General features: G+C 41.8%; 1 protein-coding gene across 3 annotated transcripts in view; it reads left to right on the plus strand.

The window, feature by feature from the left end:
- LOC147333628 (ribonuclease inhibitor-like) overlaps positions 1-8,718 on the plus strand; it is a 42,020-nt gene extending 33,302 nt beyond the window's left edge. For all 3 annotated transcript variants that reach the window (XM_086286357.1, XM_086286355.1, XM_086286356.1), the window contains 2 exons: positions 5,432-5,605; positions 6,805-8,718. In XM_086286357.1, the coding sequence (XP_086142483.1) occupies positions 5,432-5,605; positions 6,805-6,814 (184 nt within the window). In that variant the 3' untranslated portion in view covers positions 6,815-8,718. The remainder of the gene's footprint in view (positions 1-5,431; positions 5,606-6,804) is intronic.
- The last annotated feature ends 4,950 nt before the right edge of the window (positions 8,719-13,668 follow it).

Here is a 13,668-nt window from a genome sequence, read left to right on the forward strand (position 1 = left end):
TAACACATCATCAGCGCATCATAGGAATCCACCGGCAGCCTATGTCTATTGCAACATAACTAGGGGAGGATTCAGGGTCACCTGGTCCAGCCCTAACTATATGATTTAACAAAAAGGAAAGTTTTAATCCTAATCTTAAAAGTATAAATAGTTTCTGTCTCCTGAATCCAAACTGGAAGCTGGTTCCACAGAAGAGGGGCCTGAAAACTGAAGGCTCTCCCTCCCATTCTACTTTTAAATACTCTAGGAACAAGAAGTAGGCCTGCAGAGCGAGAGCGAAGTGCTCTAATAGGGTGATATGGTACTACAAGGTCATTAAGATAAGATGGGGCCTGATTATTTAAGACATTGTATGTGAGGAGCAGGATTTTAAATTCGTTGAAGGACATATTCTGGTCAAAAATGACTCCAAGGTTCCTCACCGCGTTACTGGAGGCCAAGGTAATGCCATCCAGAGTAAGAATCTGGTTAGATACCATATTTCTAAGATTTTCAGGGCCGAGTACAATAACCTCAGTTTTATCTGAACTAAGAAGCAGAAATTTAGCGGCCATCCAGGTCTTTATGTCTTTAAGACATTCATGCAATTTAACTAATTGGTGTGTGTTATCTGGCTTCATGGACAGATAGAGCTAGGTGTCATCTGCATAGCAGTGAAAATGTATGCTATGTCTTCTGATGATACTGCCTAAGGGAAACATGTATAATGTAAACAGAATTGGTCCTAGCACTGAACCCTGTGGAACTCCATAATTAACCTCAGTGTGTGAAGAGGACTCTCCATTTACATGAACAAATTGGAGTCTATTACATAGATATAATACAAACCACTGCAACGTAGTACCTGTAATACCTACAGCATGTTCTAATCGCTCTAATAGGATATTATGGTCAACAGTATCGAATGCTGCACTAAGGTCTAGCAGGACAAGCACAGAGATGAGTCCACTGTCAGAGGCCATAAGAAGATCATTTGTAACCTTCACCAAAGCTGTTTCTGTGCTGTGATGAGCTTTGAAACCTGACTGAAACTCTTCAAATAAACCTCTGCAGATGATCTGTTAGCTGTTTGACAACTACTCTTTCAAGGATGTTTGATATGAAAGGAAGGTTGGAGATTGGCCTATAATTAGCTAAGACTGCTGGGTCTAGAGATGGCTTTTTGAGTAAAGGTTTAACTACAGCCAGCTTGAAGGCCTGTGGTACATAGCCGATTATTAGAGATAGGTTGATCATATTTAAGATTGAAGCATTAATTAATGGCAGGACTTCTTTGAGCAGTTTTGTAGGAATGGGGCCTAAAAGACACGTTGATGGTTTGGAAGAAGTAATTATTGAAGTTAACTCAGAAAGATTGATTGGAGAAAAAGAGTCTAAATTAATACCAATGGTACTAAAAGTAGCTGTAGATAATATTACATCTGTGGGATGATTATTGGTAATTTTTTCTCTAATGATAAAAATTTTATTGTGAAGAAGTTCACGAAATCATTACTAGTTAACGTTAAAGGGATGGTTGGCTCAACAGAGCTCTGACTTTTTGTCAGCCTGGCTACAGTGCTGAAGAGAAACCTGGGGTGGTTCTTATTTTCTTCAATCAGTGATGAATAGTACGATGTTCTGGCTTTGCGGAGGGCTTTCTTATAAAGCAGCAAACTATTTCTCCAGGCTAAATGATGATCCTCTAGATTTGTGACACGCCATTTCCTCTCCAGCTTACGAGTCATCTGCTTTAGGGTACGTGTTTGAGAATTATACCACGGAGTCAGGTACTTCTGATTTGAGGCCTTAGTTTTCACAGGAGCTACAGTATCCAGAGTCGTACGTAGTGAGGAGGTAAAGTTATTAACAAGATAATCGACCTCTGTTGGAGTAGTGTTCAGATAGCTGCTCTGCTCTATGTTGGTACAGGGCATTGAAGGTGATAACAGTGGGTGGATTATATTCTTAAACTTAGTTACAGCCCTTTCAGAAAGACATCTACTTTGATAAAGTCTACTCTCCACTGCTGTGTAATCGATTATTGTAAATGTAAATGTTATCAGGAAATGATCAGACAGGAGAGGGTTTTCAGGAAATACTGTTAAATGTTCAGTTTCTATGCCATATGTTAAAACAAGATCTAGACTGTGGTTAAAGATTAAAGTTTTGAGAGAAGCCAATTGAGTCTAATAACAGATTAAATGCCATGTTGAGGCTGTCATTTTTAGCATCTATATGAATGTTAAAATCACCCACAATAAATATTTTATCTGAGCTCAGAACTAAATCAGATATAAAGTCTGAGAAATCAGACAGAAACTCTGTGTAAGGCCCAGGTGGACGATAGATGATAAGTAAGACTGGTTTCTGAGTTTTACAGCTGGGGTGGACAAGGCTAAGCATCAGGCTTTCAAATGAATTAAAAGTCTGTCTTGGTCTTTCGTTGATTAATAGGCTGGTGTAGGGCTGTCCGACATAACGATATATATCGGATGACGATATAAAAACATCTATAGTTTCCTTTTATGCCATCGTTTTTTTCGTGGTGTTGCAAAATAAACTGTTTACGGCAATATTTTTTCATCGTTTTGATGGTCACTGTAGTGGCTATATTAATTTCTTAAAGTTCTCTCCTTCTCTTATATTTAATACAATCACACTATGGACGGACAAGCGACTGTTTTTATACATTGTCGTTAGCAACAACGACGGTAAAAACATCGCGTGTCTGCTTGTTTATTTTCCACATAAACCTTTCACAGTAAAGCTCAAGATCCTGTTGAGACTTTTCAAAATAAACTGAATCACGTGAAAGAGTATGCAGTCTTTACGGATGAGAAGCTAAAAAGAGCCTCCAGGTGCTAAAAAATAAACCTTAGATTCAAACGTTAGAACAGGCTTTTCCCCGCAGCACGCCGTGTAATAAATAATCACAAAGAAAACAGCGGCCGTTAACACTTATGTCTAAAAATGTATAATTTCATACATTGGTTTAAACACTCGAGTCCAGGTACACAACGCCCAGCTGGAAACATTTCACGCAAGTCGAGCTGCCCGGATTCACAGAATTTACAAAAAATTTTAAATTTTTGTGATTTATATCGTTATTGGGACGATAGATGTCTTACATCGGGATATGAGATTTTGGTCATATCGCACAGCCCTAGGCTGGTGTGAAAAATTGCTGCCACACCGCCCCCTCAGCCTGTGCTTCGAGATTTATGGTAGTTAGAATGACTCGGGGGTGTTGATTCATTTAAACTAACATAATCATCCTGCGTCAACCAGGTTTCTGTAAGGCAGCGTAAATTGATTTGTTGATCAATTATTAAGTCATGTACTAACAGAGACTTGGAGGAGAGAGACCTAATGTTTAACACAATCCAGCCCTCAGTGCTAAGGGGAAGCTGCAGGGAGTGGGTGTGGACCATCCACATGGATTGTAGACTACCTCACCACTAGACCCCAGTATATGAGGCTGGGGGACTGGGTGTCTGAGGTGGTAGTCTGTAGCACGGGGGCCCCACAAGGAACAGTACTTGCCCCTTTCCTCTTCACCCTGTACACCGCGGACTTCAGATATTACACAGACACTTGCCATCTCCAGAAGTTCTCAGGCCATTGTGAGTCGGTTGTCGGAGGGAAACACTGGAATACAGGGGGGTCATCAATGCCTTTGTCAGCTGGTGTGAACCATCTTGGCGTCAATGCTAGCAACATGAAGGAACTGGTGGTTGACTTTACACCAGTGAACATCCAGGGTTTGGACATTGAAACTGTCAGGTCCGACGGTGCCCCGACCGGCGACCTGTGTGTGTATGTGTGTTTGTTCTCCCGCTCTGTTTTTGTCTCCGTTGTAGTTGTTACGCGGTTGCGTAGCAACGGGAGATGTCCGACCCGGAAGTGCCGCCACTCTGAGCGGTTCCACCTGCAACTGATTCCTCGCCAGCTGCTGCCAATCATCCACCATTGTGACAGAGCTATTTAATGGTGTAGCTGAGTGACAGACTGCGCTGGAGTATTCCACCAAGCCTGGCTACGAGTGAGACGGAGATACGAGAGGAGAGACGTCACTGTTCACGAAAGTCGTGTGGACACACGAGGGGAGCACGGAAGGGATTTTGCACTGTGGATTACTTTGGATTGGCTTCACTGTAAATAAAGACACTGTTCAACCTTAACGAGCGGACCGCGTCTGGGTTCTCTTACTCACCACCCCCTAACAGAAACGGTGGAGGAGTACAAATACCTGGGTGTTTACCTCAGTAACAAAATGGATTGGTCCATGAATGCAAATACACTTTATAAAAAGGGTCTAAGTTGTCTTCATCTGCTACGGTGGCTGAGATCCTTTGGGGTGAACAGGACTCTTCTAAAGACGTTTAATGACACTGGCGGCATCTGCTGCCTTTTATGGTGCTGGAGTGGTAGAATGGCAGAGAGGGACAGGGGGAAATTAATAAAATGGTCAAGAGGGCCAGCTCTGTCCTGGAATTTCCTCTGAAGTTCATTGAGCAGGTTGGGTAGGAGAGGATGTTGTCCAAGTGGCTCAGGGGGTTGGGAAGCGCATCTGTATGTATGAATGTGAGAGTGAATGAATAGTGGCATTGTAAAGCGCTTTGGGTGCATTGAAAAGCGCTATATAAATCCAATCCATTATTATTATAAGCTAACATTCATCATGGACAATGCCTCTCCATCCCCTGCATGAGACTGTAATGAGCACTGAGCAGCTTGTTCAGTGGTCGTCGTTTACACCCACAGACGACCGCTGAACGGTCGTCTTTTACACTACCGCAGGTCATTCTTACCAGCAGCTGTCAGACTCTATAACACAGTTTAACATGGTTATCTTACTAATCACCTGTTTAATTGACATATCTTGTGTTTTTTAATTGCTTCTTATTTGCAGCTTGTGTGTACACTGTATATTTCATTAGGATCATTCACAACCCACCCCCACACACTTATGTACATATCTCTGTACACTTTTTTATCTGTTCGAATTTAGGTTTATTTATGTAGGACTACTTTGTGTCTTTTTTTATATTCCTCTTGCTATAAGAGCCATGTAACACCCAAATTTCTCATTCATGGGATTAAAAAGGTTTATTCTGTTCTATGGTATTCTATTCTATCTATTCTATGTAGAAGCTCCCCTAATGGAGTCACAACACATGTCCAATACTTTGTCTGTATGGAACAAATAATTCAAGGAACAGAGATTTAAATCACCAAAATCAAACTGGCTGCATCGGGGCATATAGTCTGAAAAATCTGCACAGTTTCCTGTTTGAAGCTGCTTCCTGTTGGCTTAAGCAGTTTGAGTTTCCATTTTCTAAACTTCTACATTCTCAACCTTCTTCAGCTCTGAACAGATGATGAAACACTGAATGATTTCAAGAACACACTTTGTCTAATAAACTTACATCTTTCATTCTTTATACAGATTGTTGAGCTGTGGTTTGTCAAAGATCAGCTGTGATTATCTGGCAGCAGCACTGAAGTCCAACCCCTCCCATCTGAGAATGATAGACCTGGCTGAAAATAATATGCAGTATCCAGATGTTAAGCAGCTGTGTGATCTTGAGGAGAGTCCAGACTACAGACTGGAGACTCTGAGGTCAGTACAGTGTTGGAGTGAGTGGGTGGTGCTGTCAGCAGTGTTGTACTAAACACAATCAATACGAAACAAAGATCAAGTGTTTCCTGTAAAGCTGCAGCTTCTCAGTGAAGCTGTTAGAAGAGAATGGTAACAGGCTTCAGAATTGGACACAAACACTTCCTGTTTCTACCTTTTTGCGAGCTGTATGGTTACCATAGTAACGGCTCACATGCTCTCATCAAACACGGTCAGCAGCCAATCAGCTCTCTCAACAAAGTAGCGTGCAGACCAATGACTGCAATTATTTCCAAGTTTCAAGCAGTCTCCATCAAAAGGACAAAGGTCACTCATTTGAGGATGACAATGTTCACATTTTGGACAGAGAAGACAGATGGTTTTAAAGAAGAGTGAAAGAAACCATCTATGTCCGCTGTGAACGATCTTTGAACGGATGAGGTGGCTTACGACACCAACTGTAATCTGGTTTTGAGATCCCTTCCCAGACTCCTTAACACCCACTCACATCCTGGGCCTTTTGACTTCAATATATCACTTGATGGGGTGGGGCTAGGTTGCACAATTAGTTCACCCAAAACCCACACCTGTTTTCACACCTTGTCTCGTGTGATTAGGAAGAGGATCAATATGGAGTCCGTGTCCCCTTTGGGGACACTCCCACAGGGCTTAAATCTGGGACTGTCCACCATTTGACCCTTGAACTGAAAAAGCTTCTCGGATGAGAGGTGAAACATCTTCAAGCAACTTAAAGAAGTCCAGACGCTTTTCTTTCCAAGCCCTTTAGACTATGATGACCTGGATGACTGAGAACCTTCACAGACAGCACAGTCTGTAGGTGAGGAAGAATTTAGTGAGACCAGATGTTTGGATGGAATTCCTCCAGTTAACAGCTGGAACCATCCCATCTGGATTGTTGGGCTTGTTGTTGGGGTTCCTAAAGAGCTCAAAGTGGACAGACCAAGGTTATTCTAATTAATGAAAGTCCAAAATAAACTAGGAGTGAAAAACATTTTCATCAACTTCAATAAAAATCCAAAGTACAGATTAGAAAAAGTGAAACAACGAGTACTAGTACAGTCTCAGCACTGAAGGCCCTGCTCCTCTTTATACTGGATGTGCTGCATCACTGACTGACAGCTGATGAAGAGTCTCTGGAAACACTCATTTATCTCCTCTGCTCTTCCTTCTTCTCTCTGCAGGTGGAGGTGATGAGGGTAAACAGGACAATGTGCGTGCTGAGAGAGGAGGAGCTGTGTCCTGATGATCCAGAGAGGTTGAAGCAGCAGCAGCTTGTGTGTAGAGACGCTCTGACTGGGCCATGTTACTTTGAGATGGAGTGGAGAGGAGAGCTTCATCCAGCAGTGACTGACAGATGCATGAAAAGATGACTGTCAGTGCTGCAGAGTGAACTGCTCTGAGAACAGCTCCACTGTCAGACACAATGTAGAGTCCAGCATCATCCCTGTGTGTCCCTCTGGATCTGACAGAGGATCATCAGTAGGGATGGGTACCGGTGTCCGGTGCCATCATGGCACCGGTTCTGACATAAACGGTAGTAACCAGACCGAAAAGCAGCGCACATTTCGGTGCTTTTTTTTCCTGAGCTGTGATACACTTCTAGCCAATAATTTTACGTTTCCGAGGATAGTAGGCGGGTCCAGGTACGTGCGTTCTTTTAGAGCAGAGCTACAGATTAAAAATGCCCAAGGCGAAGCGGTCAAAAGTCTGGCTGTACTTCACAGCAAAATATGCAAACTCAGCAGCCTGCAACAAGTGCTTTAAGCTGATACTGTGATACTGTCAAAGGAGGTAACACCTCAAATCCGATGAAACACCTGGCGACGCATAGCGTTTTCTTTAAAAGCCCAGAAATGCGCCGTATGATAGCTTGCTGCGAGACCTCACACCGAGCGCATCTACTGTGCGTGGGTTGCCTGTTATCTGACCCGGAGTTAGCAACATCCCCCAAAAACCCCGAAGAGGAGAGTCCTGGCCCCTAGCCCTGCCAGTGTAGCAGAAATGATGAGGATGATGATGCAGCAACAGCCGTTCTTCTCTGCGTGAGTAGCTTAATGTTCGTGTGTAATTTACGCTGAGTAGGCTAACCACGTTATTACATTAATGCATGTAAAGTGAACTAACAAACCTCATCATAGCTACATGCGTCTGTCTTCTTGTTTGATGGCAGATACTCCCTTCACCCTGGCCAAAAAGGCTAAAATGACCAAAGAAAAAGTGGAAAACAGCTAAACATGAGAGGTTTTGGACAAAGTTTGTGTTTTTTCCATTGTTTAAGCACTGCTTCCAGCCAAGAGTGATGCCATATATGCCCCACAGCTGCAGAAAAGGCTAACATTGTTTTCTTTTTACAAAAAACAGCTGAGCATGAGAGGTTTTTGGACCAATTTTGTGTTCTCCATTCTTTAAGCACCGGTTTGAGCACCGTTTGAGCACCGGCACCGTTTCAAAAGTACCGATTTGGCACCAATATCGGATAAAACCTAAACGATACCCATCCCTAATCATCAGTGTATCTGGACTGCTCTGCTGCTCTGTCATTCTATAGTCTCTTCACAGTCTCTGTCTGACACTGGCTTCAGACCCTCCTGGATCAAATTCACCTGGAAAGGCTTTCCATTATGAATAATAAACATAATTGTTAGGGAGTTTTTATTGTTTTATTTGCTTATGCTTCAAAAGTTATGTTATACATATTTCACCAGACAGTTTTCTGTAGAAACAGGAAGCTGACCCTGTGACGCTGACAAGAGACCAGCACAGAAATACATATCCGCAGAAGTTGACTTGCATTATATTATTCTTAGAAATTGACCTGCAACACACATACTCTGTGACACACACACACACACACACACACACACACACACACACACACACACACACACACACACACACAGCTTGCATGCAGACAGACATCAGGACCTGCGTGACAGGAAATGTGATTATATTTGCATATTGACGATGTAACCTATAAAAATAAACGAATACTGCAGTTCGGTGTGATTTGCTCTGAGCTCTTCACCCATGCCGCACGTTGTCAATCTTAAGTGTCTCAGTGTTGTTTACTCACCTGACTGTTTGTTAACTGTATATCTCTGACAATAATGTTTTTATAAGATAAATATCATGTTTTCATGTATGTGTGCAGTTTGAGCCTCAGTGGATGAATCCGTGCTTAATCATCATCATTTATTTATACAGCACTTTAAAAACAAAACTGGCAGACCAAAGTGCTGTACAATACAAATATGCATATAGTAATAAGATAGCAGAAACCAGACAAAGCAATCAAATTAATAAAAAAAACGTTAGTTATCCACAGAGTTAAAAGCCAGGGAATAAAAATAGGTCTTTAATAAAAACTAAAAAACTGGCACTGATGTAGCCTGTCTAACATGGAGAGGAAGGTTATTCCAAAGCATCGGCGCTGCAACAGAGAGTCTCCTGTAAGTTTCAGCCGTGACTTTGGAACCGAAAGCAGCAACAGCTCAGCTGACCGAAGGGAACGAGTGGGGACATGGGGCTTTAAACAAGTCAGACAAATAAACAGGTGCCAGACCATATAGAGATTTAAAAACCAATAAAAGGACTTTAAAGCGGATTCTAAATTCAATTGGAAGCCAGTGTAGAGAGGCCAAAATCGGAGTGATGTGATCAAATTTCCTTCTCCCAGTTAAAAATCGTGCCATAGCATTTTGCACTAGTTGCAAGCGTGACAAAGTGCCCTGCCCAACCCCTATTAAAGAGAATTGCAATAATCGAAATGTGATTTGGGCCAAATAAAATGGCTTCTGTCTTCCGATCATTAAAATTTAAAAAGTGTTTTGCCATCCATGCTTTAACATCAGTAAGGCAGTCAAGTAGAGGTTGACCTGGGAGACTATCAGAATGACGTTTGGATACCTCCCCATGTCAATCACTGCTTGACTGTCTTAGCGATATTAAATTATGGATGGCAAATTTTTTTTTTGAATTTTAATGATCGCAAAACGAAAGCAATTTTATATGGCCCGCATCGCTCTACTGATTCTCCAGATGTTGATTTTGGTGATTTGACCTCCCAACTGAAAAGTTCAATCACTAATCTTGGTGTTAAACTTGATTCCGCGCTTACTTTTGAAGGTCATGTAAATGGAGTGATAAAATTAGCTTTTTATCACCTCAGACGCCTGTCGAAGGTTAAGCCTTTCCTTTCCAAACCCAATTTGGAAACTCTTATTCATGCTTTTATCACCTCACGTCTGGACTATTGTAATTCCCTTTTAATAGGGGTTAGGTCAGGCACCTTGTCACGCGTGTAGTAAGTGCAAAATGCGGCGGCACGATTTTTAACCGGTAGTAGGAAATTCGATCACATCACTCCGGTTCTGGCTTCCTTGCACTGGCTTACCATTGAAATTTAAAGTCCTTTTATTGGTTTTTAAATCTTTAAATGGTCTGGCTCCTGTCTACTTATCTGATTTGCTGAAGCCACATGTTCCTCCTCGCTCGCTCCGTTCAGCTGAACAGCTGTTGCTGTTGGTCCCTAAGTCGCAGCTGAAATGCAGAGACAGAGCGTTTTCAATTGCAGCTCCGATGCTCTGGAATAACCTTCCCCTCCAAATTAGACAAGCGTCATCAATGCAGGTTATTAAGTCCAGATTGAAAACCTATTTTTATTCCCTGGCTTTTAACTCTGTAGGAAACTGACACCTTTATTATTTATTTTTTTTATGATTTTAGGGTATTTTTAATTTGTTAGTTGTTTTGATCTGTGTTGTTCAGCACTTGTAGGCCAAAAATGAATACATATCATTTCATTCAATTCATGCAAAGGTTATTTGCATGACGCACAAACAGACCCAATTGAAAATTACAAATGTATTGTGCATGAAACGAATTCAAACGTGTTGCAGATGTGTGTGTCACAAGCAGTAGCGGTTTTTGATACGGGCGACACAGGCGGTGAAACGCTGAAAATCGGAGACATAAAACCTACAAGGGGAAGAATCATTGGCGGGGTGTTAACTGTTTGCTGTTTTCGTGATCGCGTCACGCATGAGAATATCACCAGGTAAACTCGCGACATTTTAAAACATTTTGTTGTTCAACAGCAGCATGACTGACGGAGTTTGTTTGAGAAAACCTCACAAGTGTCACAGATAACACATTTTTTTTGCTGGTTTGTCAGTAGCAGCTCCTGAAAAGCAAGTCTGCCACACATCTGTTCGACCAAATCCAGTTAATCTGTGACGCCAGTTAACCTGGAACACCGGCAGCAGCCAATTAGCGTCAGCTGCTAGCCCCACAAACAGTCAATTAAAAGTTCAAACTCACGAATTCCGTTCTGTTCAGTGCACGACAACACTACGGCTCAGGCTCAAAGTAATCGGTGTCTAAGTCGCATAAGGTTATAATTGGTATTAAAAATTCATTAAAACGAGGAAAGCAAGTGTTTGCCAATACAAACCTGTAACAACTCTGTCACCTGGCTGGCCTCCACACATCTGACGTAGTGATGTGTCAGTCGCGAATGAAATGGCTCTTAGAGCTGACTCTTTGGAGTGAACGATGCGATCCGGTGCGGTGTTTTTCTTTTCTTTCTCTCACCCTCTCTCTCGCACTTTTTTTCCGCCTCACTCCGCACGCGAGCCTTGTGCTTTGCACTGGGCAGAGGGGGGAGGGGCATATCCCAGCTGTCATAGGGCGAAAAGCGGGGTACACCCTGGACAGGTCGCCAGTCTGTCGCAGGGCTAACACATAGGGACAGACAACCATTCACACTCACATTCACTCGCACATTCACACCTAGTGGCAATTTTGGATTATCCAATTAACCTATCCCCACAAGCTGCATGTCTTTGGACGGTGGGAGGGAGCTGGAGTACCCGGAGAGAACCCACGCAGGCACGGGGAGAACATGCAAACTCCACACAGAAAGACCCCGGCCTGATGGTGGAATTGAACTCAGGACCTTCTTGCTGTGCAGCAACAGTGCTAACCACCGTGCCACCGTGCTGAAAATGTAAATAGTTAAAAGTTGAAATGTGAATAGTTGGTTTTTATTTATTTATTATTTATTACATTTTATGTGGAGTGAATAAATAAAAGTATATTTACGGTGGCCCTTAGAGGCAAAACACGTATAAACTCTGAATCACGTACAAACTCCAAAACACATACAAACTCAAAAGCACGTAAAAACACAGAATGACTTACAAACTCCAAAAACGTACAAACTCCAAAACACAACAGAAGTGCTCCAGAATGCTAGGCACAGTGTTGAGCTTTTGTTACACAAGCCAGCAAGTACCAACGACCGGATTTGGTGTGTGGTAGTAACAGATAATGCACATTCTTTTTTTAATTATTTAAATATATAAATACACAAACAATACACATATGCTTTCAATTGTGTAATTTGTATGATTTAGGTAGCTCTGTTTTGGGAAGGTCAGTTAAAGCTAGAAATGTGTTTTGAAGTTCATACATGCTTCGGAGTTTGTACGTGCTTTTTGATGCTTGTATGTGCTTTGGAGTTTGTACGTGCTTTGTCTCTAGGGCCACTGTATATATTTATATGTAAACATATAAATAAAACCACATTTTTTTACGTTAGTAATTTCTTTTGTGCATAAGTTTATATTGTTGTTGATAATAAATCAATTAAAGCAACAAAACAACCTGAAGAGCCAGTTGGGAGCCGAAAGAGCTGGTTCTCTAAAAAGAGCTGGAATTCCCATCACTACAGTAGATGTCTTCTGAAAGCGTTGTAACTAAGTTTAAGAATATAATCCACCCACTGTTATCATCTCCAATGCCCTGTACCAACACAGAGCAGAGCAGCTATCTGAACGCTACCCCAACAGAGGTCGATTATCTTGTTAATAATTTCACCTCCTCACTACGTACGACTCTGGATACTGTAGTTTCTGTGAAAACTAAGGTCTCTAATCAGAAGTACCTGACTCCATGGTATAATTCTCAAAAACGTAGCGTAAAGCAGATGACTCGTAAGCTGGAGAGGAAATGGCGTGTCACAAATTTAGAGGATCATCATTTAGCCTGGAGAAATAGTTTGCTGCTTTATAAGAAAGCCCTCCGCAAAGCCAGAACATCTTACTATTCATCACTGATTGAAGTAAATAAGAACAACCCCAGGTTTCTCTTCAGCACTGTAGCCAGGCTGACACACGGTCAGAGCTCTTTTGAGCCAACCATCCCTTTAACGTTAACTAGTAATGACTTCATGAACTTCTTCACAAATAAAATTTTTATCATTAGAGAAAAAATTACCAATAATCATCCCACAGATGTAATATTATCTACAGCTACTCTTAGTACCATTGACGTTAAGTTAGACTCTTTTTCTCCAATTGATCTTTCTGAGTTAACTTCAATAATTACTTCCTCCAAACCATCAACGTGTCTTTTAGACCCCATTCCTACAAAACTGCTCAAAGAAGTCCTGCCATTAATTAATGCTTCGATCTTAAATATGATCAACCTATCTCTAATAATCGGCTATGTACCACAGGCCTTCAAGCTGGCTGTAGTTAAACCTTTACTCAAAAAGCCATCTCTAGACCCAGCAGTCTTAGCTAATTATAGGCCAATCTCCAACCTTCCTTTCATATCAAACATCCTTGAAAGAGTAGTTGTCAAACAGCTAACAGATCATCTGCAGAGGAATGGTTTATTTGAAGAGTTTCAGTCAGGTTTCAGAGCTCATCCCAGCACAGAAACAGCTTTAGTGAAGGTTACAAATGATCTTCTTATGGCCTCTGACAGTGGACTCATCTCTGTGCTTGTCCTGCTAGACCTTAGCGCAGCATTCGATACTGTTGACCATAATATCCTATTAGAGCGATTAGAACATGCTGTAGGTATTACAGGTGCTGCGCTGCAGTGGTTTGTATCATATCTATCTAATAGACTCCAATGTGTACATGTAAATGGAGAGTCCTCTTCACACACTGAGGTTAATTATGGAGTTCCACAGGGTTCAGTGCTAGGACCAATTCTGTTTACATTATACATGCTTCCCTTAGGCAGTATCATCA

This window comes from Aulonocara sp. 'chitande type north' Nkhata Bay, linkage group LG3, assembly GCF_057382095.1.
Source record: "Aulonocara sp. 'chitande type north' Nkhata Bay isolate Kocher_YH1m ecotype deep benthic linkage group LG3, A_spYH_male_GT1.1, whole genome shotgun sequence".
Classification (NCBI taxonomy): Eukaryota; Metazoa; Chordata; class Actinopteri; order Cichliformes; family Cichlidae; genus Aulonocara; species Aulonocara sp. 'chitande type north' Nkhata Bay.